A 24557-nucleotide genomic window follows, 5' to 3' on the forward strand; every position below is an offset into this window, starting at 1 on the left:
GACACAGACACTGACTGGACACGGGGATATGGCGGACAGGGGAGACAGCAACTAAGGATTACACAGAAGACAAACCATAAGACATGACTCTAACAAAAACCCAAAGAGTAGAAATTATAAATAATATAATAAACCCAAAAACCCTGGGTCAACGACCCAGGCATCCTAACAGTACCCCCCCTAAAGGGCTGGCTCCCAGACAGCCCAAACCGACACACCAAAACAAAAACAACCCAACCAGGGCGGGCGGTGGGGAAACAGGACGGAGGGCTCGAAACAAACAAACAAGGAGCAAGAAACAAAAAAAGCGCAAACACCGGAGCCCGGAAAGCAACACAACAAAATACACAGGCGGCCAGGAAAAACAAGTCACACAGAGTTCAGGGGGCCGGCCCGGAGGACGACGGCCCAAGAGTCCAAACCCGGGCAGTTCAGGGGACCGGCCCGGAGGACGACGGCACAAGAGTCCAGAAAAGAGTTCAGGAGGCCGGCCGGGCGGGAGGCACCGGCGGCGACGGAGCAGGTCAGGAGGCCGTCCACGACGGTGAGGACATCCAGTCATTGGCCAGGAAAGCGGCCGGACAGGACGTGCAGGCCGGACAGGACCAGGCGACGGCGAAGCAGAAGCCAGAGCTGGACCAGGCGACGGAGAGGCAGAAGCCAGAGCTGGACCAGGCGACAGCGAAGCAGAAGCCAGAGGCGACGAAACAGATGGTGGCGCTGCAGGCGAGGGCGTGGGAGCCGCAGGTGGTGGCACTGCAGGTAACGGCGTGGGAGCCGCAGGTGGTGGCACTGCAGGCGACGCTGAAGCTGGGGCTGGACCAGGCAACGGCGTGGGAGCCGCAGGTGGTGGCACTGCAGGCGACGCTGAAGCTGGGGCTGGACCAGGCAACGGCGTAGGCGCTGCAGGCGCTGAAGCTGGGGCTGGACCAGGCGACGAGGCTGAAGCTGGACCAGGAGACGAAGCTGAAGCTGAAGCCGGACCAGGCGAGGAAGAAGCTGCAGGCGACGAAACAGGTGGTGGCACTGCAGGCGACGGCGTGGGAGCCTCAGGCGGGGATGCTGCAAGCAACGATGTGGGCGCTGCAGGCGGCAACGTAGGTGGTGGCTGAACGGTCTCCCCGGAACCGTCAATAGAGATGAGGATGTGTTGGCTGGGTCCTCCAAGACCCCCAGCCGACGAGGCAGGTGGCTGAACGGGCCCCTCGGACCCTCCAGCGGAGACAGGTGGCTGGACGGGCCCCTCGGACCCTCCAGCGGAGACAGGTGGCTGGACGGGCCCTCGGACCCTCCAGCGGAGACAGGTGGCTGGACGGGCCCCTCGGACCCTCCAGCGGAGACAGGTGGCTGGACGGGCCCCTCGGACCCTCCAGCGGAGGCAGAAGGCTGGTGCGGTTCTCCAGAACCCCCAGCAGGAACAGAAGGCTGGACGGGCCCCTCGGACCCTCCAGCGGAGACGAACAAAGGCTGGTTTGGTTCACCAGAACCCCCAGCGGGAACAGAAGGCTGGACGGGCCCCTCGGACCCTCCAGCAGAGGCAGAAGGCTGAACGGGCCCCTCGGACCCCCCAGCGGAGGCAAACAAAGGCTGGTGCGGTTCTCCAGAACCCCCAGCGGAAACAGAAGGCTGGAAAACTAAACAATCCAAAGAAGCATCTTGGCTAACAGTCTCTGTATTAGCTGGCTCAGATGAAACAGAATCCTCGGAGTGAAACACAATGTTACTCACAGTGGGTGTGACGTCAGAATGTCCAGAGTCAGAATGCTCAAATGGAGCATGCAATAAACAGTCACTGTTTCCCCTGAGAGGAGTCTGCTCAACAGTGCCGGAGTGGCGGCGGCATGAACGCTGTTTCCTTCGGGATGAGGAAATAGGAACCGGTGGAGAAACGGAGACCTCCTCATCCCCTGACCACATAGCCGCCAGGAAAAAGGCAGGCGAACGGATAGGTGAACGAGATCCCCGCTGGCGTGGGGAGGGAGAGGAAGTCCGTGGCAGCGGTGCGGAAACTCTGTCCCGCTGTGGTGACCGCTGCGGAAGCTGCTTTACGGCGAGCTCAGACCGCTGCTGCATTGGCGTGGTGAGAGAGAGGGCGAGCTCACTTGCCCTGACCTGCTCCCTCCATGCAGCGATCGTGCTGCCCAGATTGGCATTCGAAGCAAACTGCTGAAGCCGAGGGCTGGTTCTCACCATTGCTTCCACTGTGCTCAGTCCCACAGACATAGCCCGTAGGCTGTCGGACTGGGATATGCGGTCCAGCAATTTAACCAGCCTTTCCATCTCAGCGTCTGACTCCGAAGTGAAAACGTCTGCGGGGTCCATGTTCTGGTCGCGATCTTCTGTTAGGTTAGGGCTGTGTGCAGGCAGGAGTGGTAGCAGGAGGACCCAAAGTGCAGACGCTCGGAGGCAAAAGTGTATTTCAAAAAAACTCAGCTTTAATGCTGGATGGCAAAAAGTAACAGAAAACCCAAAAATACAAAAATAAACTTACACAGGCAGGCAGACGGAACACACAGCAAAATAAACGGTAGATCGCGACAATGACAAACTGAAACACAGGGCTTAAATACATAGAGGGAGCAATCAGGGAATGGACAACAGGAGGGAAACACAGCTGGGGCAAATCAGAACTGACGAGACAAGGAAGCGTAAACTGAACACACTGAGATAAGACAGACCTTCAAAGTAAAACAGGAAACACATAACACAGACTGAACAAAAGACACAGACTCACATGCAGGCACTACAGAGGGAACAGAGATGTGGGACCAGGGCAGACACAGACACTGACTGGACACGGGGATATGGCGGACAGGGGAGACAGCAACTAAGGATTACACAGAAGACAAACCATAAGACATGACTCTAACAAAAACCCAAAGAGTAGAAATTATAAATAATATAATAAACCCAAAAACCCTGGGTCAACGACCCAGGCATCCTAACAAACAGACGACCATTTGATTGGATTTTTTTTTGATAGCCATATTAAAAAGAAAAAACCTCCCATCATTTTTCTTTTAGTAAACACTGAGTACCCCCCCCCCCCCCCCCCCTTTTCTTTTCATACTTTTGATTTGGTGTGTGTGTGGGTTTGTGTGTGAAACAAACCACACCCATATGAGACGTGGGAGTGGAGATAATTCCATTTTGGAGGAATTACATCATGAAGTGGAAGAGTCACATCAACGAGGAGCTCTGTCACTGGGGGAGCTGGTCTGGAATATCCTAACTGCTTAACTGTAAGGGTTAAGCACTGATGTGTCTTTTATGTAATATGAAATTTAACAAGAGATTTTTTTTTAACGAGAAACTTGATGAGAAAGATGGAATTTGTGAGTAATTTGTAAAGAAATGGACTATGACAAGAGTCATAATTGCCTCTGAGAAAAGCCATCGTGCAGAAATAGAAACACTCCTTCCACTGAGGATTTGGACATTTTGTTGAAAGCAGCTAGCAGCTGGAAATGCAAGGACCAGTACTGGACTTTCTTATTACCCAAGGATAGGTGGGTATAGTTCTTTTATTTATTTATTTTTTATATGAAACATGATTGGATAAAGACATATATTTGATCTATTCTTCCAATTAATCCACTTCTATGTATTTACAGTCCTTGGACCTTATAATACACCATGCTGTGGTAATTAGTGTGTAACCAATAATATCACCGATGCCTCCTCTCCACTCACACATTGCCATAAAAAAGAGCCAGAATGGAACTGACTCATAAAATTTAATAAAATCACTATTTATGTTATTAATTACACCTCTGATTTTCTGCTATGACAGTTTGAAACATGTACTGTGACAAATTAATGTTAAAGCTGACACTGATGTAAACACTGTGCTAAATGGGAACTTAAAGGCATCAGGCATTAGGCACACATAACGCAGCAGAGGCATGAACAGCGGCCTGCAAGCCAGTTTTTGTGACAAGCTCTACACATTACGCATGCAGTGAACACATATGGTGCTAAATTGAGAACTCTCTCTAAGAAGGTGACAACAGGTACACTGGGAAAGTCAACAATAAGACAACTCCCAAAAAGGAATAGTTTTCACAGACCACCTCTGCTCTCTCTGTATCCCACCTGAATGATTTTTCTATAGTGTCCTTCTCACTGCTGGATGCATGAGACAGTACCTGCAGCACACTCATGATGGACACATAGTCCAGCTCCTCCAGGATGGCACATCCACACTTGCCATCACATGAAGATTTGCTCTCTCCCCTAGCACAGTCTTAAGAGTGTGGAGGTGTTACCAGAAGATGGGCCACTGCACAAGGAGAACTGGACAAGGCTGTAGAAGGGCATCAATACAGCAGGAGGACTAGTATCTGCTTCTTTGTGTGAGGAGGATCAGGAGGGGGACTGCAAGAACCCAACATAATGACCTCTTGCAGGGTACTCATGTGTATATTTCTGACCAAACTGTCAGAACCAAACTGAATGAGGGTCCTTTAGTGAGACCTGTTTTCACATCCCTTTCCCCAGAGAACACCAAAATTAGCATCTTCCACTGGTGCCTGCTCCTTTACACATATGATGTTGCAGGTAGCGAAAACATTTGCCACGGTGTCTCCGTGCTCTTTCATGCCCGTCACGTGTGCTCAAACCAAGAGCTCACTTCCTTACGATTTATGTGATAAGTTACAGTCAAAGTCAGAGTCAGTACTTAAGCTCATCCCATTTTCATGTGATCTGTCAGATGCACAGGAACACAGCCCAGAAATAAGTCTGGCAATGGTAGACTACAAAATGATGTAACATACACTGTATCAGCCAGGCATTTGGACATGCTCTATATAAGAAAAGGAGATTTTAAAATGCAGGGAAATGAATTAAACATCAAAATGTACGGTGAGACAGAGAATGTGTAGAAACTAAGAAGTTAAAAAGCAGATGTGCGGACATGGGTTTCAAATATATTATATCAAATAACTGTTTTTCTTTTATGGCCTATTTAAGTATAGAAATCTCTCTTTTTTTAAAAGTAGTTTAAATATGGAGCTTCTTTCTTCAGCCAAAGCCTGTACAAGAAAAATGTTTTCTGGAAAACTACTAAATTAACTACTTTCAAAACACAGATTTGGATTTTTGTAGATAGATTTCCTTATCTGAGTAAAAACAATTAAAAAAAACAGATGATCGCAGTGGCTGTTGAACTACAAGCTCTGAGAGACAGTTAGCTCCTCTTCGATTACAAAAGGGCTTGGATGTATTTACCACCAAAGGACAGCTGTAGTTGCACTGCAGTGGAGCAGCAGAGCCATTCAGCTGTGTGATTTACACTGTGCATATAGTCCTTCATACACTGCAGCATCTGCGAGTATTAACAGCTCTCCCCAGAAGCAAGAAAACCATGGAAGTGAAACTCATTACAGCCTTGCTATATGTACACCAAAGCTGCTTTACGGATACTGACAGAGAAAATGTTTTTCAGACTGGCTCTCAGTTCTTGTTTACGATTTTATTTCTAGAAATCTTTAGGCTTTACTTGGTCCATTAATTGTAAAAGGTCTTTGAGAGCTGTTCATGAATTATGATCATAATCCTGGAAATGCCACAGTATGGTGTGTGCACAGACCTTGTGAATCAGGTTAAATCTCCCCATGTGGGCAGGCACCCTGCTCAGAGACCACGATTAAGTGGGGATCAGCTGTCGAGCAATTTTTGTTTCCAAGGAAAAACCATGTATACAAATTACTGACTCTGGCCCCGAAAGAGAATGCCCTATAGCTGCAGTCCAACAGGGTTAGACATTTGTTCTGCACCACATATAATAAAGGCTTTCCTGAAGTACTGAAACAGCGAAGCTGTCACTGACAAACTGTTTAACAGCACCTATGTTTCCCCACAGCCCGGCATTCAAAAGCTCGGCAGCTGACCCAACAGGATGGCTGCACCTTTTTCCCCCCCTCTGGGAGGAAGGATCTGGGTTCAGCCTTTATTCGGCTCCCTGATGGCCCCATGTGCTAATACTGCTGTCACGTCCTGGGGAGAGAGAGAAGACTAATTACTGACTGCACTCGCTTCCTGCCAGTCCCCCTCTGAGAGCCATACACTGTTAATTAGACGACAATGCCAACGAGAGCTGCACTGTGGATGAGGCCGACCTTTACCTCATGTAAATAGCATTAAAAATCAAAATAAATGTTTAATTCCTCATTTCCATTATTCCATCTGTATTTCATAACATCCTTCTTTACAGAGTTTTTCCATTTTTAACCATCCAAGTGAAGTGAATAAAACAAATAACTTTCTATTTAAGGGACACGTTAAATAAAAACACAGTTTTAATCCAGCTGGCTGAGCAGAGACTTTAACTGTAGGCCAGTTTTACACTTTTCTGTCTTACAGATTTTAAAATTATGCATTCTGATTTAGTGATTCCCTCTGGCCAACATATCTTTTATCATTCTAATCAATATTAGATATCTGTCCGATATTTTAAATATGATTTTTAGCCTGGGACTCTGCAGCCACGGTAGACTCTCTGTGAAACTGCACTCAGGCTCTGGAATAAAAGCTAATTGCAGCATACTGACATGCTCACAGTGAGATCACCGTAAGCACAAACACAGTAATGCCACCATTTTATTTTAGGTTGTTAGAACGCTAATGTTTGTTAGTAAGCACTACACCTAAAGTATAAATGATGCTGATGGAATATTTTGGGTGAGTGAGGATAATATTGGGTGAATAAATATCTGGACCAAAGAAAAATCAAAGCACCAAATCAAATTTCCTGTAGCCATTTATATTTTACCTTTATCACAACTGCCACCTATCTGTGGTCCACTATCACCAAATTTAGGAGGATGAATCCAGTGAGACATTTTGGTATTTTATAGTGTTGTGCTCCTTTAGGAGGCAAACCCATGTTGTGCATTTTGTGAAATACGAGCTCCAACTCCATCTCGCTGTTAACGGGTGATTAAAAAAAAAGCAGCCTTTAGGAACATAATGGTGAAATTAAGTGGGGTGAAAAGCTGGAGTCTTTTGTTTGGGGTCCACTTTGTGATTATCTTGAGGCTACAAATGGATTCAGTGTTTTATTGATGTGATTATTTTAAGTGTTATTGCTGGACCTTTAACCAGATGTTTGGAGGTTAAATGCCTCCCCCAAAGGCAATCAGAAGTGTTCTTTCATAAAACAACAGCAATTCTGCCTCTAATTAATAGGTCTAATTAAACAGAGTGCTAACGTGGCATCAGGCACGTCTCTCCTGTTTGTGTAGCAGAAAACAGGACAGTGACAGTAGTGAAGAAATACATTTATTCAGTTTGACTTTTGGTCAATTAAAATTCTGTCATCTAAAATTTTAGATTTGGTTTAATTAGAAACTGGCAATCAAAAGCCTCTTCAGCTTTCACTTGAGTTCTTTAAATGAACTGATTTACACAACAGGCATTAATCCTTCAAAAAAACTGCGCACACCCAGGTACACTCAATCACAACGCTAACATAAAAGATGCTAAGACTTGCTGCTGTGCTGAGTAAAGGAAAGCTCAATGTGACTTCATCCTGAGAATCAAAAGAATAAACAGTACCAAAGGCTCAGTGCTCCGTTTAATGATATACTCTTTGGTAATCTCTGATAATTCCTCAAGTTAAATAGTCAGATCATCTGGTAAATATGTTTTAGAAAGGATTAAATGATGTCTAAGCCTCATCGGGAAGGGCAGCAACGCTGGCAAGAGCCGGGATGATCCTCTCGTACACGCTGATGCCTTTCAGGAAGACTTGCTCGTTCAGATACTCGTTGTGATCATGCAGCAGGATCGGCGTCCGGTTCATTGGAGAAAAGCCAATAGCAGGGATGCCCACCTAGATCATTAAACAAACATTATTTAAAACACAAGAACTGATTTCTCAGAGTAACGTCAATGAAAAAAAACCTCAAATGACTCTCAGAAGAAAATTTCCTCCATTTACAAACTTAAGTCAGTTCTTAAACTCACCGCACGGATAAATCGGCTATCTGTGGCAGCAGGAAAGATCTCCTTCTTCAAAGTCATGTTCCTAGAGTGGAGATGATCATATGAGACTTGGCCGTTGATTACACAGTATGCTCATGTTTTTAGCTGAAACTATATGGATAAGATGTTTTTAAACGTGTGCAAAAAGCAGTACTGCCTATATTGGAAATGCTTGCAAATCATAAGTAAAAACTCATATATATGTAAATCTCCCTGAATAACATATTGAATGAAAAAGAAAATTCTAGTGTCTCACAGCTCCACAAGTGTCTGTGACAAACCTTTCCAAGCACAAGAAGCAAATTGTGAGAGTTGTGTGAACATTTGCAGCTAATGTGTGAAGACTCATAGAGCGGATATTTAAAAAAAAGAAAAAGGAAAAAGAAGGTTATGTAAGCAGATTACAAGGATATAAAATTCAGTTTTGCCATAAACTAATACAACAGACCATTTTTATTTTAAATGTTAAATTATTAATTATTCAACAGTGAGATGAACAAATAAGTAAAGTAAAAAACACTGATCATCTGGTTACAATGAAGATTCAAGATTCAAGACTCTTTATTGTCATTATGCAAGCATAACAAAATTAAAGCAATACTCCCTCACATGGAGAAAATAAGACTTAACATAAATATACTGAGACAATAAAAATACAAAATGCAATACTTTAACAGCCCACAATAAATGTTGGACCCCTGTGGAGATAAAAATCACTCAAACACTGCTGCAGCCCTTAGCCCACCATAGTATAAGCACTGCATGTCAGCAGCCGTCGCTTTTTTGTACTGGTTTTCATCTTTGCTTTGTGCAGTCAGCTTTGTATTCTGCTAAGAGAAAGATCTTACAGATGTGTGCCGTCATTTGTGTTGGTGTTGTAGCCTCAGGTTTATATTGTTAAATAGTGATTATGAGACAGTGTGTTCCAGCTACTGTACAGAGTCCCATAACAGTAATGTCAAGTATACAGAATTAAGTAACGTGCTGCATTACATTTAAGAAAAGTGTTCTATGTAATATGTGTAACAACGACTTTTTTGAGTAACGACTCCGACACTGATCACAACAAAGAGGGAAATACCTCAACAAACATGCACAAGCATTTAACCCCACAGCATGCAATTAATTAGCATGAATTCTTTATTGCTGCTTAGCAATGGTGGTGACTCTCAAAACGGAGCCAATGAGAACTCAATGACAACTGATAAGGAATCGAATCATTAAGTGATATCGACAATGGAATTGGAATCTACACAGGACTGTCCATGCGTGAGAGTCTAGAGGTATTTTGGACCTTATTTCAATTGTGTAGTAGATGTTTTAACAGGAAATAATAAACAACATATGACATTCCTTTTACGTTATGTAATCTCTTGTAGTAATCTGATGGCATCTTAATGTATCAGATGCAAATCAGAATAAAATTGTGGCTAAATGACAGACTGTCGTCACTTTCACAGACTAGTGAAGACAGCAGCGTTATGTATTCCAGGACTGAAAAAGGATTTAGTCCACTCACATTTCTTTGCAGGAAGCACTGAAGGCATTCCACCATGGATCGCTCTCATCTGTGGATGTGATATTCTGGTTCATGTGTTTCTACAACAGATACCAGCTGATTTAGACCATTTGACCAACAGAACAACCAACAGCAGTCTTAGAGTTGAGCGCACGCACACTGACCTGAGCAAAATCATAGGTGACATCTTCTCCTGCTTCCTTACACCACTGCTTGATCTGTCTCTCGAACTCCTGGTACAGTGGTAATTTAAAGGTCAGTGGGGAGTTACTATGACACTTGCAGCCATGTGCATAATTGTATGAAGGAGTTACACAAACACATAAACCACTTACGCACCTGTAGATTTACTGTAGGTGGTATTCTTAGGTCAAAGCTGACGTCCATTTCAGCCGGGATGACATTGTAGGCCACGCCCCCTTTGACCATAGTCATATTTACTGTGGTGACGTCACCGAGTGTAAAACACTCACTGGTATTTAGCCTGAGGAGAGAGAAGGTAATAATGAAAAAGAGACCAAAATGCAACTTTGAATCAAACACAGCTGCATTTTATAATAGTCATAATTTTTTAGGCATCACTAAGTGTAAATATTTATCTAATGTCCTGAATACTGTGTGGAAAAAAAAAAACAGAAAAACGTTTTTAAATAAATAAATATAGGCTACTCACATTTATGACATGTAAACATAAGTTAGAAATTTTTAATGTCTACACAGTTCATTGAAGCATGCTGCTATGGGACAAATTAGCTGCAAATAGACCTACAAGCAAATTAAACCATCGTCTGCACAATTGAAATTGATTTACACACTTTGGTGAGCAGGTTTTGGGATAACCTATCACCTCAAACTAACTCCAAAGAGATCTATTATAGAGGAACTCTAGGACCTGCTCACACTACCAAAGTGTAAAGTTTCCCACCTGTGTTTTTCCTTCTCTCTGAAGTCCAGGAAGGAGTTCATGACGTGGCGCTATAAGAAAGTGAAAAGATAAGTGTTGTAACTGACACTTTCCTTTAGTCCTTGTAACAAAAGGTTTTCTGTTTTGGACAGCTTTATTAACCAGTAACATTGCACAGGTAAGTACCAGCTTCTCAGCTGCTGTATTCTCCACAAACCGAGAGCCATGACCTGGACTGCCTGGGCAATGGACAGTAATCCCTGAAAGCAGAGGTAATCCTGCTTGATTCAAGACACGTTTTATCATCTAACCAGTAATTCAAAACTAATTTAAGTTGAAATTTCAATTTCTGTGTATTTTGTACTTACACCAGGGGTTCCTTTCCCCATAAAATACAGTGAACGCATCAGTGGGATTGGCCAAACCTGCAGAACATGCAGAAAAGACTCAAATACACTTTGATCCATCCATTTTCCTCCACTCATCCAATTCAGGAACATGGATGGGAACTGAAGCCCATCCCAGCTGTCATAGGGCAAGAGGCAGGGTACACCTCCAGAGACAGACAATCATGCACTCTCATATTGACACTTGCAAGTCACTAGTCAACTTAGTATCACAATGAATCTAACCCCATGCACAAGAACATGGAAACTCCAGTTCAAGATGTACTGACTCCCATTTCTGAGCAGACATAACCAAACACTGGAATTCCTTGATGTACAATGATTTGAAAAATGTTTTTTGCTGTTTGGATGTCAAACTTAAACCCAGTGAAGACATTTATGAAGGCATATGAGGCAAAAGTCTAACATTTTCACTAATTTTAGTGGAAAAATATTTCAGTAAGTATTCTTATCTTTCCTGAAACTTAAAACCTTCTAGATTAACATGAAAAAAAAAGATTCAAAACTATTACAAATTTTTTACTTGAAGATATCAAACTGTTTCTATGTTTTGGAATTACTGTGGTTTTCTAACAAAGGGAATTGACAATCATTTGAAGCACATTTGTGAGCCAGCATCACTGGCTGGCCACTTTTCTATCTTGCAAGTCAAGATAGCCAGAAGCATGTATGGCCACACAGAGTGGGGGATTTTTCTTCATAGTCAAGAGGTTTGCTGTAAAATAGCAAGTTGTTTATTTACAGTTCACGCATCAGACATAGCTTTGAGAGCTACCAGCAGACAGTGAAGGTAAAATAGCAGTCGCTGTTAATCAGCTTGCTGTTGCATTCTCTCTTACTGTGTTTACGTCTGATCAAACCAAACACTGGCTCTGTTATAAACTCAGCCATGCAGGCAGGTTTGTTTTTATCTTTGGCATGAATAATGTAAAAAAAAAAAAAGCAATTTACATATATAACCTGAAATTTTCAGACCTGCATTTACTCTTTTTTTTTTAAAGGTCTTAGTGAAAAAGTCAAGAAGTTCAGAACTTTTTGAACTGGTGTTACTGACACCAATTAAAAAGTAAAATCACACAACAACACAATGACGTTACAATGCCAACTTAATGGGCTCACCCATCCTAAGAGAGAGAAAAACAGGAAGCCCAGTTAGTGCTGATCACATATAAACACTTCCAAACCTCCCAGAGTAACACTTCTCCTTTCTCCAGAAAGTGTTTAAGGTTGAGGCTGAATCAGTTCAGGAACATAAGGGAAGGTCTGAACACAGAGTATAACATAAAAGAATATGAACAGGAAATTACTAATATATGTGAAAAAAACAAAAAAAAACAAATTTGACTTATAATTTATACATTTGAATTATAATCTTCCCCATTAAAAAAACTTAATAAAAATACTGTAGTGGGTTTCAGGATTAAACCACTCTTCTATATGACATCAAAGAACAAATAAAATGTTTGAAAAAGAAAGAAAACAAGAGAAAGGCTAGTAAAGACTGCCAACAACATAGACACTTTTTCTTTCTCTATATCCTTTTATTTCACTACAGCATGATCAACTGCCAAATGTAAATGTGTAGGTTTTTTATTGTTAGCCCACTGAGAACCCCCTTCCTTCATTAGCTTAGTTTTCTAGGTGCTCTTGTTATGGTTACCTGCAGTTTTATCTTGTTTCTGGCGCAAACACTTAAAAGTATTAAAAGTAAAAGGATTTTCTGCGGAAATAATTCAAACTAAATAAATAACACAAGTATTTTTAACTCACTCATACACTTTGGCATGTTCAATATTTTGATTTTGATTCATTTACTTTTGAAAAATAATACAAATGCTGCTTTATCTTTAACTGTATCTCTTTATTTTTTTACCTTCATCAAGGGCAAAGCCGATGTTTAACTTGTGAAACTCTGGCTGCTTCACAAATGTCTCCATCCCCTTGTAGCCTCCAACTTCCTCATCTAAAAAAATAAGTAAATAAATAAGTGACTACAACCTAACAAGGCTCAGAGAACAAACTTCATCCTTATTACTTGGATTCAATGATTATGGCTGATTAGACATCTGCTCGGGACGAAGCTGGGAGGAGCAATGCTGGCAACAATGTAAACTCACTAACTCCCAGGAGCCAGTGCCTCCGCTCCACGCTGGCACAGTGCAGAAATGTTGCTGAAAGGGGTGCTGTTTCAGTTTAATTTATTCTTGAATCAAAGCCTTTGTGTGGAAAGCAGACAATAAATACTGTACAACATGTACAAACAGATTCAGCAAACAAAGCGTACTTTGACGTACGTATTTAACATGTCTACACTGGATAAATGTGAATAGACAAAGTCCTGCTGTCAAGGTTTACATCTCCACAACCTAGGAGATAACGTTTAACACACTTTGTGTTTTCCTACCCATCTACATTGGTAACAGACCCCCTAATAAGAGTCTACTTAGTATGCATTTCCTGTTTTTATGATATCTTGAGGTGTCTCTGGCAGAGTGACAGGTCAGAGTTAATCTTAGATGTGTTTGGCAGACCAAAGGTAAAGCTCATCTCCTTTGTGTTTAATGAGTACAAGACTACAGTTTGTGATCAGTCTTTATCACTGTTAAAGAATTACTGAAGCTGCATCATAAGCAGTTAACAACAACAGGAGAATGAGGATGGTATCAGTCACACACTGTATGTGTTTTTACTGTCCTAGCATGACTAATTAAGGACTAATCAGTCACAGTAAGTAAAAATACTCATGAGCCTGTATTAACAATATGGAAAGACATTACAAGCAATTTAAAAACAGAATGGAGAGGCATATTAAAATCTTACCAGGAACAAACATTAGATGGAGAGTGCGTGTCGGTTTCCATCCCCTCGCCTTCAGCCTCCTGACTGCCTGGATGTACCTACACAGAACAAAAGTGAACGCAGCAGATATATGACAGGAACAAGGACGAGAGTGTGAACTGACAGTATGCAGGCTGAGTGAGCGGGTGTTAAATCGGGTGTTTCTCATAGAAACATAAATACAAGAGAGCATCACAACAACACTAGAGCACAAATCCTGTTTAATAAAGCAAGTTATCAAGGCAGGTTATACCCACTGTATAGTTACACATTTCATGTCCTGTGATCCACGGGCATAAATGTTGCCCTCTGCATCTTTGAAAGCACTGAAAGCATCGTACTTCCAATGTTCCTGGAGAAAAGATTGATATCAAATCTGTTTTTTTCAGGTCTGTTACAGGTGATAACAGGATTGTAACGCCATACAGTGAGACCGATGTCATACCTGATAAACAGGTACAACATCTGTGTGGGAATTCAGCAAGATGGACTTCAAGGTGGGATTCGTTCCCTCCCATGTCATGATGGATATGACTCTACCTGGAAAAACCTAAAAGGAGAAGGGACAGGAAAAGGATCTTTTTATTATTAATGTTATGTCCACTGTATCATGCAAACAACTGCTCTCTGAACGTAGCCATCGGTGTCACACACCTCGATCTTCTTCAAGGGTAGCTCAAGCTCCTCCGCTATTCTGTCAAGGAACCTAAGAGCAGCATCTATGAAAGAATAAACACACAGCAAGACATCACACTGAAGCATTAATAATTGAGTGAAAATTCTCAGTCACAGCTCCTGCTGCTGGACTTTGACAAGCCTTCTCCTGTCATCATTGCATTTTCAGCCACTTTTAGATGTGCATGTGAAAAGCAGTCTAGCTAGCCACTCACGCTCTCACTTTTTATATGAATATTAAGTCTGTCAGAGCAACTGGAACACAAACCCTGTTTAACATAGTTGCTGTTGGCTACAAACACATGAACTATATTTCCAACAAGGATCTAACTGCCTGGGACGCATTTCACAACCGTAAACAGGGTCGTAGTGTCTCCAAATAGTTGTTTGGAAAATGATCCATCCCCAGGGTCACATGTTTTTGCCCCATGGTTGTTGTTTTTATTTTTTCTACTCCTGAGACTCAGCACAAGGTGGAACCACTGAACTGAAAACTTTACATAACAGCCCAGCGTCCTTTTTAAGAACATCTGTCACATGCATAACTGTGAGCATTTAATGTTTAACTGATAAAGATAAGAAGTGAACTTTGATTATTTTTTCTCTTTGAAGAAAGACAATGATGCCACTGATACAAGAAAATCCATGTTACCGTTTCTCAAAGGAAGCACAAATACTGTTTACAATACATTTATTATTATACTATATAAAGATACAGCATTTGTCGAACATAATCTTAAAGGAAAAACACAGAGAAACAACACATGAAAAAGATAAGCAGCGGTTTGGGGTCTCTTAAAGACAAATGCATCCCAAAATTCAATTGCGCCATATCGCTAAAGGTCACGAACTGAGCTCGGTGTGTTGTAATAAAAGTCTCTTACCATAGTCGGGCTCTGGGTGCACAGTTCTGAGCCGGAGGTAATCTCTAAACAGAGACACGGAGGGGTCTTCACCCTCAGGAGAGCTCTGTCCACCTCCAACACCTGGACCGTCTTTGTCAGGCAGCATGGTTCGATTTACCCTCTGCCTGAGGAGGCAAGAGGCAACACACGGCATGTCACAGTGATAACACGCCAGGTTCACGTGGCAAATATCCCAGTGCTGTCCTTTATCTGGCACAGACATGACGCTAAATCCGTTTATCACTGTCTCCCTTTTACCGCTGCCATGACCTTACCTGCTTAAAACACCTCTGCTCGGGTCCTGATAAAAGCTAGCTAGCCTCAAGCGAGTTAACTTAATTCCCCTGTCTTCTGGCACAGGCTCCAGCAGCGGAGATTACAGGACGGCGAATAGCGCAGTTTTATTTACTTCACCTTATTTTAATACTTATTATTACTTGTTATTACTCACCCTGTCCAGCCACGCAAGCTCCTACGACCCAGGTAACCAGGTGTGCGACTGTGTGCGGCGTGTGTGTTACTGTGTGTCAGCTGACATGCTGCTGGCTTCCTGCTCTTCAAAATAAAAGTCTAAAAGCTGTGGTAACAACAATGAATTAGCATTTTCTGTCTTTCTGTTTCACACATTAAACAAACTACAAACTAGCAAATTCGAAAGAGACGACTCTCGTCCAGAACTCTTTGTATTTTTTAATACTATCGCGCCGTACTGACACATTTTCATCTTTTTCTCTTCTTTTCCCTTTAGGGGTCGCTACAGCCGATCATATTCCTCCATCCCGCCCAAGTTCGAGCATCCTCCTCTGTCACATCAGCCCTCTGCATGTCCTCCTTCACTGCATGCATGGATCATCTCCATGGTCTTCCCTTTTTTCTCCCGCCTGGCAGCTCCATCTTCATCATCCTTTGTCCAGTTTACCCACTATCCCTCCTCTGCACATGTCCAAACCATCTCAACGATTTAAGTAAATTAATTTATTTTACTTATTTACTTATTGAGAGGTTTCTTCCCATGTTATTTCATTGCATTGTTTTTATATCTCGTATGCTTTGAATGTATGTATTACATTTTTAAAATTAGAATACAAATTTAATACCAGACACTTCAGTTGGCATATACATATGTGAGTTTATGTGCACATGTGGTCTGTGCATGTGAAACATGAAGAATTTTACCTTTGTTCCTTAAATAAATGGCATTGTTTCAGTGCTGACTGATATGCTGCTCAGTGTCTTTTGCTCCCTGCTTTTAAATCAGATGTCACTCTCAACATGCCCCCCCCCCTGCTCCCCTGTAGATCCGCCCCTGACTTTGTTTAGCTGTTTCCATTGCCAGAAGAGACAACAGAGATGTGCAAATAGTTTATCGGCAGATTGACCAAACATTAATGTGTATATTCTGTGCCAGGGTAATTTGAGATTGCAGGTTTATTCAGAATTATTCCCTAGAGTGTGGACTTAAGAAAACAGTGAAAAAAAACCCAAACACACACAAAAAAATGCATTCAAAGCAGCGGAGGCATACAGTAACTTAAAATGTGACATACTGTGAGCAATTGTGTCTGACAATTGTGATGTAAACATTAACAGCCCAGCACAAACTATTTTACTTGCACACCGACAATGAGATTATTTTATCCTGCTTTTATCCCATCTGTTTTTCCTTCATGTCATGGTTTGGCTATTTATCTGCAAAGACCAGAAACTCAAGCTGAAACTAGAACTTAAATTGTGAAAGCAGGCTGATCATTTAATCGTCTCCATCCTGGTCTGCCACCCCCAGCTCGACCTGTCTTTTTGTCAGTATCACAGTCTCCAAATCATACATCATAGCAGGTCTCACTACCATCTTGTAAATCTTCTCTTGCGTCTATTTTTTTGTTGCTCATCTCCTCCCACTCCACCCTCCCTGCACTCTCTTTTTCACTGTCCACTTTTAATGACCGACTAACCACAGGTATTTCTTTGCAGCTTATTCACCTACACTACCTGTGAGATCTATGCGACTTCACCATTCCACCTGCCTCCCTCTCGTTCATGAATTTTATTTTAATTTGGGGCCTGAATTAAAAAAGTACACAAAAGTATATACAAGTCAAAAATTATATACATAAATTTTTTTACAAAGAAAGTCATATAAATACATCAAGATTAAGCTTAAGGTTTGTTCCTTTTTAACATTGCAGCATATTGAATGAATTACACAAAGCACAGATTTTTTTGCCTTTATTTTAAGCAGTGCACGTATTTTTCCTTTTTCCATGATTGTCCAAACTCATTGAAAATATATTACATACAACTTCAATATTATATAATACAAGAGTTGCTTTTTAAATTATTTTTACATTGTTAACACTTTCTTTTACTATTTTTTAAACTCCATTACTTTGAGCATCAAGTGTTTTTGCTTTTGTTTAGCACAGCTTGTGTTTAATGGGAGCCAGAATGGTTACCAGATATTTATAGAAATGCTGTTTGTTAAATGTGAAACTAACAGAAGCTTTCAAATACAGGTGGAAGCAACATTTGCTTATTTACAGTAACCTACATGTCACCCACAAAAATGGTAACAGTCACTCAAACCACATTAAATATTTTTTACATGCAACAGGCGATGAGAAAAACAAGAATCAAAACTCACAACTATACAAGTCTCTGTTTTGTTTTGTTTTTTTTAAACAAGATAAGCTGAACTAGTCTTCTATTTTTAGGCGGCAATGGAACTGAAAAATAATGCATTCGTGACATCTGAAATACTACATCGTTAAATGTAAAATTTTAAACACTATTTTCCAAACCACAGAGTGTTGACCTGTCCAGGGCGGACACCCCACCTCATCCCCTATAACAGCTATTCCCTTGTCAAAGTTTTCTCTACAAGAAATAAGAATTCTGCTGATTTAAGTCACTACAGTCAACCACTGATTGGCAGAAAAAAAACCAACTTCCTGTCTTTTCCTAATCACTATTTCTTGACTTCAGTGGAAAAAGCCATGAAGTAAAAGAAAGATGTGGAGGAGGGCTCGACTGCGTTTACGTTAGACTAATCAATAATGTTACAGCAGATGCTGCTGATGTGCACCTGCTGTGAAACTTTAATGTTTCATGTAGGCTTCCTGTGCCTACACTAAAATTGGATAATGATAATCCTAAAGGCTAAACCTTAGATTTACTTTGATCATCATTTTTAATATAGTTCATGTCTTTATTCATATATATTTTTTAAATAAATCTAAATTCTTTACAGAGAGAAACAACATCATAAAAGCGAATTTTGTTACAGCAGCCTAGTGTTCATACTTCGCCTGTAGGTTTATCATAGCCTGTCACTGATGGTTTAAAACATAGCAGGTTATGGCATAACATGGAAACTACTGGAGCTGGACTGAAATGGAACCATTTACATAGCCTGCATGATTTTTCAGTTATGTTTTCATGAAAAATTGGATGGTGTGTCGCTTTGAACTGTGGGTTGGCTTTACCTACTGCCCTTTCACAAAGCAAGGTACAGTGTATCCTATGCTAAAGGAGGGAAAAAAGGAAGCACCGAAGCACTTTCCTTAGTATGCAGCGATTTCAATCAGCTCCTATTATACTTCCAGGTCACTACATTCAAAGAAAAAATGACTATTCCATCCCAACCCAGGTATTCTGCCACTCATTTCAGTTTGCTGAGGAATTCAATCAATCCTTGGTGAAATTCTCTGGGTTTGTCAATATAGCAGGCATGGCGTGCTCCTTCCAGCTTCAGCACAAAGTGATTTGGGAGTTGTATGAGGTTCTTGTGGGACTGGGCACCCAGATTTGTGTCCAGGGCTCCATACACAATCAGAGTGGGAGTCTGAAAAGGACACAGGACTAAAAAGTCAAAAAGGAAGACACCCATCCTACAACATAAAAAAATACTCACAGCAGTCTCAACAAAGAGCAAGTTTTCTGCCACAATTGTGGGGTAAATATGCTGAAACAGGCTGAGTTATGAGAGAATCTTATGAGATAATGTTTTGACCTGTGAGGCTTACATCATAACATCTATTATGTATATGTATATTTTTCAACTTACCTAAAGTAACTTACCTACAGTAAGTATTTATAGTTATTGTATTCAGAGATTGCATCATTATTCATGCCTCTCTCACCTGAATATTTTGGTACTGCTGTGCAGAGTAACTCCGGGTGCCAACTGGTGCTATAGGGATAAAACCATGTAGCTGAGCACTGTTCTTCATGAGAAAGGGGAGGGAGTAATGTCCACTCATCGATGGGCTCAAAAGCACAGCTGCCCTCACCCCCAAAGACTCCATGAACCTTGAAACTAGGTCCACTCGACTTTGGTCAGTCTTCAGAGACTCCGAGTCTGGTGATTTTCCATATCCTTAAAAGATATATGAAAGAAGAGGGAAATAATTTTAAATAAACTTAAATAGATAACACTACAACACTGCGCTACATATATTAAAGCTCATTTACACCTAGTGCAAGAAATTCTCACAGGTTTAAGCTGAATTTTAAAAAAAAGTGTTTAAAGTTACAATTCTTAGAGCATGCGTAGCGCCAACTTGTCAGAGTACAGAATGTGACATCACCGGGTTGGTTATTGCTAATCGACTTACATTAGTTTGTGTCCGCTAACTAGTGAGAGAACTGATAACTAGGTGGAAAACAAGGAAACAAAAACTAAACCATAGTCTAAAGGAATCCCTTTTGTGCTGCCCCTGACTGATAAATGAGTTTTATGTTAATAACAAAATACAAAAAATGTTAAAAAAATCAAAGATATACTGTTGTCATTCACTCTCCGTCTCTTAAGCAGTAACTGGTTATTCATTGCTGGCTAGCTGGAGTGAAATAGGAAAACTGAGATGTTAACCATAATGTTCGGTATTGTAAAGTAGTTTATTATTGAGGACTGTGTGCAGCAGAGCCTGTTGGAGTGAGGTGTGCTGGTGGTTCACCAAACCAACAAGCTAGAGTTTTTCTTCACTTTCCCTCATGGCGTCAGGTATACATGTATATATTAAAGTCTGATTTGTATCAGGGGTTAGGTCTTTTCTTTTTCAAACCACATCTAAAACACTTTACAAGATAACTGGCTACAAAAATAAATAAACCTTCAGGTTAGCCTCCTTCATTTACATTTGGGCCATGCTCTTCCTCACTTCTAGTATGAAATAACTCACTCAGTGAGATAATGTTTTCAAACTAAAGAGTTTCCACAGCAGTTTTCCGAGAGAATTTTTAAACACAAAAATGTGAATCAGCTTTAATACATGTACTGTTTCATGTCCAATGTAAACAAAGCAATCATTCAGGAATTTGTGCAGAGTGGGATTTTAAAGTGTTTCCCAGCATTCCCTTTTGTCGTTTTAGGTGTTTCTAGTTAATCTGGTTGCTCAGAGCGCTTCTCAGTTCATCCTGATTTGGAGCAGAGTTGGAAACTAAATGCAAACATCAAACTTCAAGCAAGGCTTGTCCTGCTTACATCAACCCAGATTTAAGCCCTTTTCCCAAAGCATGATGTACTTAATCACAAAGTGAGTACCAACAATCCATATAACATACGTAATAATACATCTGTGCTCATATATCGGCTAGCATGAGTATGATGAACTAGACTGAAGTGAGCTTCAAGGTCTGCATTCATACAATGCAGGTAAAAATATTTTTAACCACAAGAGTGCGCTATTAACTCATGAAACCGGAGCTTGCTAAACCAACTGCACTATTGAATAACTACAAAAATGTGCATGAGAAAACTGCTGTAGCCTACTTTTTACTTTAAATGTATGCTGTCAGTCGACTCATCTCATAAACTCAATACATTAATAAAACTTACGGACTGAATTCTCATTGTGATATAATTTTGTTTTCATATAACTCAGGAACGGCCAACAGTGTGCAAACTTTGTTTTTGGGGTTTTTTTTTACTGTATAATTAAACTTCAGTTATTATTTTGTAACCGATATACTGTTTCTGATAGTAAATACTTGTAATAAGCAAGATGATCATCACTAGTGACACTAATCTTAGTGCTTGTGACGTGTGATTCAACTTAAGTTCTACCTGGTAGGTCCATCGCCAAGGCCTGATATCCATTAGTTGCCAGCAGGGCCATGGTACCAAGTTCTTCCCAGGTTTTGGATGTGAAGGCCTGACCATGCAATAAGACAATTTGCAGCCTGCACAAACACATAACTGTGTTAACCGGGATTTTAGAGCAGACACAAACCAATCCTGTGATAATCACCATCGCCATCTGGTTTATTAACTAATTTTGTAAATTGGTTTGCTATTAATTAAAACCGGAATGCATGCTATGTCCTCAGATAAGCTCACCTTGGCAGTATCTGCCGTCCAGCTCCATCCACTGGTAAAGCTTCTCGGAAGAACAGCGGGGGGTCTCCGGGCAGCTGTCCGGTGCGAATAGACACATTGATGGTTGGAAGTGGAGGAGGAGGGGTGGCCATTAGCCCCATTTTTTGAGCTTCCAGGGATGGCTCCATGCTGCCCTGGCGAATGGATGGCAGCAGAAGGTAGAGCAGTAATGTGGCCAACAACACCAGGCCCAGAACAACGAGACGATTACGCAAGAAATTCATTTCCACAAGATGGAAGATCTAGAGAAAGTGGCAAACAGTAAATTGTTTGAAAGCCCTTCATATTGTTCCGGTTCACACAATAGTGCTATTTGTCTGGCACTGTATAAATGGATGAAAGGACTAGTACCCAAACCTGTGGTTTTACTTGCACAATATGTGGTTACAAAATGCAAACAAATGCAAACACCTGTATTGTTAAAGTATTTACTGTCACATTGCTGATAAATACAACTGATTTTCATCTTCACATATAATAAATTGAGCTGACTGGTAAAATTTTAAATGTAAAGCTACCAAAAAAAGTGTTTGTTGCTTGGCAGTTCTGCACTTAATTAGGTGGACATTAACATTTAGAAGTGAATTGGTTTTCCTTAAAAGATTGAAGGTGAGATCCTTTGGAAACAATCATCTAAATGCAAGCTGAGACAGACTGCAAATGAATAATCCCTGCACACCCCGCATAAGACACTGCTCACTCTAAAGGTGCTTAATAAATGTCAATTGGGTAAAAATGTTTGGGGACGGGCGGATTTGCAAGGCAACAGAATGAACAAATGAACAAAGAAACCTAGATACAGCCAGGATTAGTGACTCCAATTGTTTGGTGCTGCAGTGCAAAACAGTAAGACGACCAATATAATCGAGTCAAATAAAAATGACAGCTAGCAGCAGCTAATTGTATTGCTCCGGTACTAGCTAAACCCGCACATTGGGACGCAGCGGGAGGCGACCTGCATTATGCAGCAACATACCGACACAGAGGAGGTAATTAAACACGTTCAGTGACGGAGGGGCGAGGCTTTCTTCTCTATCGTCATTGTCCTCGACGTTGCTGGTTGCCAGTGATGGGAAATGTTGCTGAAAGGCTTCGGTTCGCTGCTCGTTTGGATGGCTAATTTAGCTTTTCAAAGTGAGAGGAGAAATTGTACTTAAAGACAGCTGCACATCTTTATTCTTCTAACAAAGTAAAACCAATTACCCGGACAATGAACGAGTGGTTGCCGACAAACTCAAAGTAGACTAGATATTAACCGACAGACGAGAAAGACAGTAGACGCAAACGCATTATAGAGAATTTTTGTCCGATATAAATTAAATCTACCACGATTTTAAACCGACTTTTTCTCGTCGGAGCACTTTAAGAGCTGCACATAACACTAATCTCAACGGCACTTCCTGTTGGAAGTTACTTTCCCGAAAGCGAAGAAGTGAATTATTTTTGTTTTTTTAAAGGTTTTGGATACTTGGTTTACTTTTAGAAAATGAACATAACAAAGCTTGCAGCTCCGCCAGAAATAAAAATAAAACAAAACAAAATATAATAAATTTCATCAATCCAAACATTAAGTCAACCATGAACCTCAATCTGATTGAAATGCTGTTGTGGGACCTTAAGGTGCTGTCCATAAATGAATACCTAGAAGCTATGAACTGAAGCAACCATGTAAAGAAAAGTTTCCCAAAATTCCTCAACGATGTGACAAACTGTTAAAGTCACACAGAACACAGAAAATGCTTACTTCAACTGACTGCTGCTAAAGGTAGCTCTGAAAGCTCTTTTTTCATATGACTTTGCGCTCAGAATCTCCCTGACAAAGCAGGACATCCTTTGTGCTAAGAGTAAGGAAATAACAGACAAAAAAATCATATATAAAGAAACTTTAATAATGTAATTCTCTAATGCAAAAGATGAATATGAAATGTTTTAAATACAGAACACTTTGATTTTGTTAATTTGCTTTGAAACAATAACCAGTACATTTCAGTTACATTATTTATATCTTAATATTGAACATAATTACTGATCACAGAATCACAAAATCTGTGTTAAATAGTTGAAACTGTTCTTTTCGTTCTAGACGAGCTAATCAAGTGTTACTGTGCAAGATCTTTATTGTTGCGCTTTTTGCATACTATCTGAAATAATATGTTAAGAAACATTTGCTGTAAAAGAATATCATGTTTATTATTTTTTTTAAAAAGACTTTAAAAATTTTGGATACTTCTTAAAAAAATAAGATGAAAGCTGATGGAGAGAGATATAACAACCATCGAGGCAACCCTTTGATTTTCAGCAAGATTCACAGTGAAACAGAGTATTTCTAATGTGACACATTACACGCGGAAAGCCACTATAACACTGCCATGCACCGACAGTATTCACTCAGTTTCGTCCCTCACGACATATAATGACACCCAGTCCACCTCTGCATGAAAGTAAAGTGCAGAACTTTAAGACCTATGCAATATAAGTACATATAACATCACAATTCAACACTCGCTGTGCAATTCTGAGACTACCATGTTTGTGAAAAACCACCTGCTGGCTTCTTTCATAACTCATTTTAGCTACTGAAACTAGTACCTACTGTATAAAACATGCAACTGCTCAGCCAGTTTGATTCTAACAGATGGGAACAATATATTTGCTAGAACAAACAATTCTGAACCTACAGTAATTGCTGTTCACACAGTATCACCGGCAGGATCCTTGACACAATATTTTTTTCAGCTAATATTCAGTTAGGCAGTTGCAAACAATTTCAAAACAATCCTGTACATTTAGCTATGAATGGAGCAAACACATAGCCTATTCCAGTACATCAGAGACAAGCTGAAATCAGCTATAATCATCCATCCATCCATCCATTCGCTTCCGCTTATCCTTTCCAGGGTCGCGGGGGCACTGGAGCCTATCCCAGCTGTCATAGGGCGAGAGG

General features: G+C 40.9%; 2 protein-coding genes and 1 long non-coding RNA gene across 3 annotated transcripts; 1 reads left to right on the forward strand and 2 right to left on the reverse strand.

Annotated features, from left to right (window-relative positions):
* The first annotated feature begins 3076 nt into the window (after positions 1 to 3076).
* Positions 3077 to 7818, forward strand: LOC112846916 (uncharacterized). The gene is made up of 2 exons (XR_003220134.1): positions 3077 to 3509; positions 5867 to 7818. It is a non-coding gene; the product is annotated as an uncharacterized LOC112846916 (long non-coding RNA).
* On the reverse strand, positions 7327 to 15836 carry LOC100694810 (aminoacylase-1A). Its single transcript, XM_003454562.4, has 15 exons — positions 15689 to 15836; positions 15217 to 15362; positions 14312 to 14376; positions 14103 to 14207; positions 13915 to 14009; positions 13640 to 13716; positions 12693 to 12782; positions 10781 to 10837; positions 10599 to 10672; positions 10434 to 10483; positions 9848 to 9992; positions 9673 to 9741; positions 9509 to 9588; positions 7972 to 8032; positions 7327 to 7837 (listed from the first exon to the last, which is right to left on the reverse strand). The coding sequence occupies exons 2-15, from the start codon at positions 15341 to 15343 to the stop codon at positions 7673 to 7675; spliced, it is 1260 nt and encodes a 419-aa protein (XP_003454610.1). The 5' UTR covers positions 15344 to 15362; positions 15689 to 15836; the 3' UTR covers positions 7327 to 7672.
* Positions 15837 to 17448: 1612 nt separating this feature from the next.
* abhd14a (abhydrolase domain containing 14A) lies at positions 17449 to 22992 on the reverse strand. Its single transcript, XM_003454587.5, has 6 exons — positions 22817 to 22992; positions 22590 to 22738; positions 21575 to 21855; positions 21302 to 21417; positions 19377 to 19612; positions 17449 to 19078 (listed from the first exon to the last, which is right to left on the reverse strand). The coding sequence occupies exons 3-6, from the start codon at positions 21835 to 21837 to the stop codon at positions 18896 to 18898; spliced, it is 798 nt and encodes a 265-aa protein (XP_003454635.1). The 5' UTR covers positions 21838 to 21855; positions 22590 to 22738; positions 22817 to 22992; the 3' UTR covers positions 17449 to 18895.
* Positions 22993 to 24557: the final 1565 nt, after the last annotated feature.

The sequence above is a fragment of the Oreochromis niloticus genome, linkage group LG5, assembly GCF_001858045.2.
Source record: "Oreochromis niloticus isolate F11D_XX linkage group LG5, O_niloticus_UMD_NMBU, whole genome shotgun sequence".
Lineage (NCBI taxonomy): Eukaryota > Metazoa > Chordata > Actinopteri > Cichliformes > Cichlidae > Oreochromis > Oreochromis niloticus.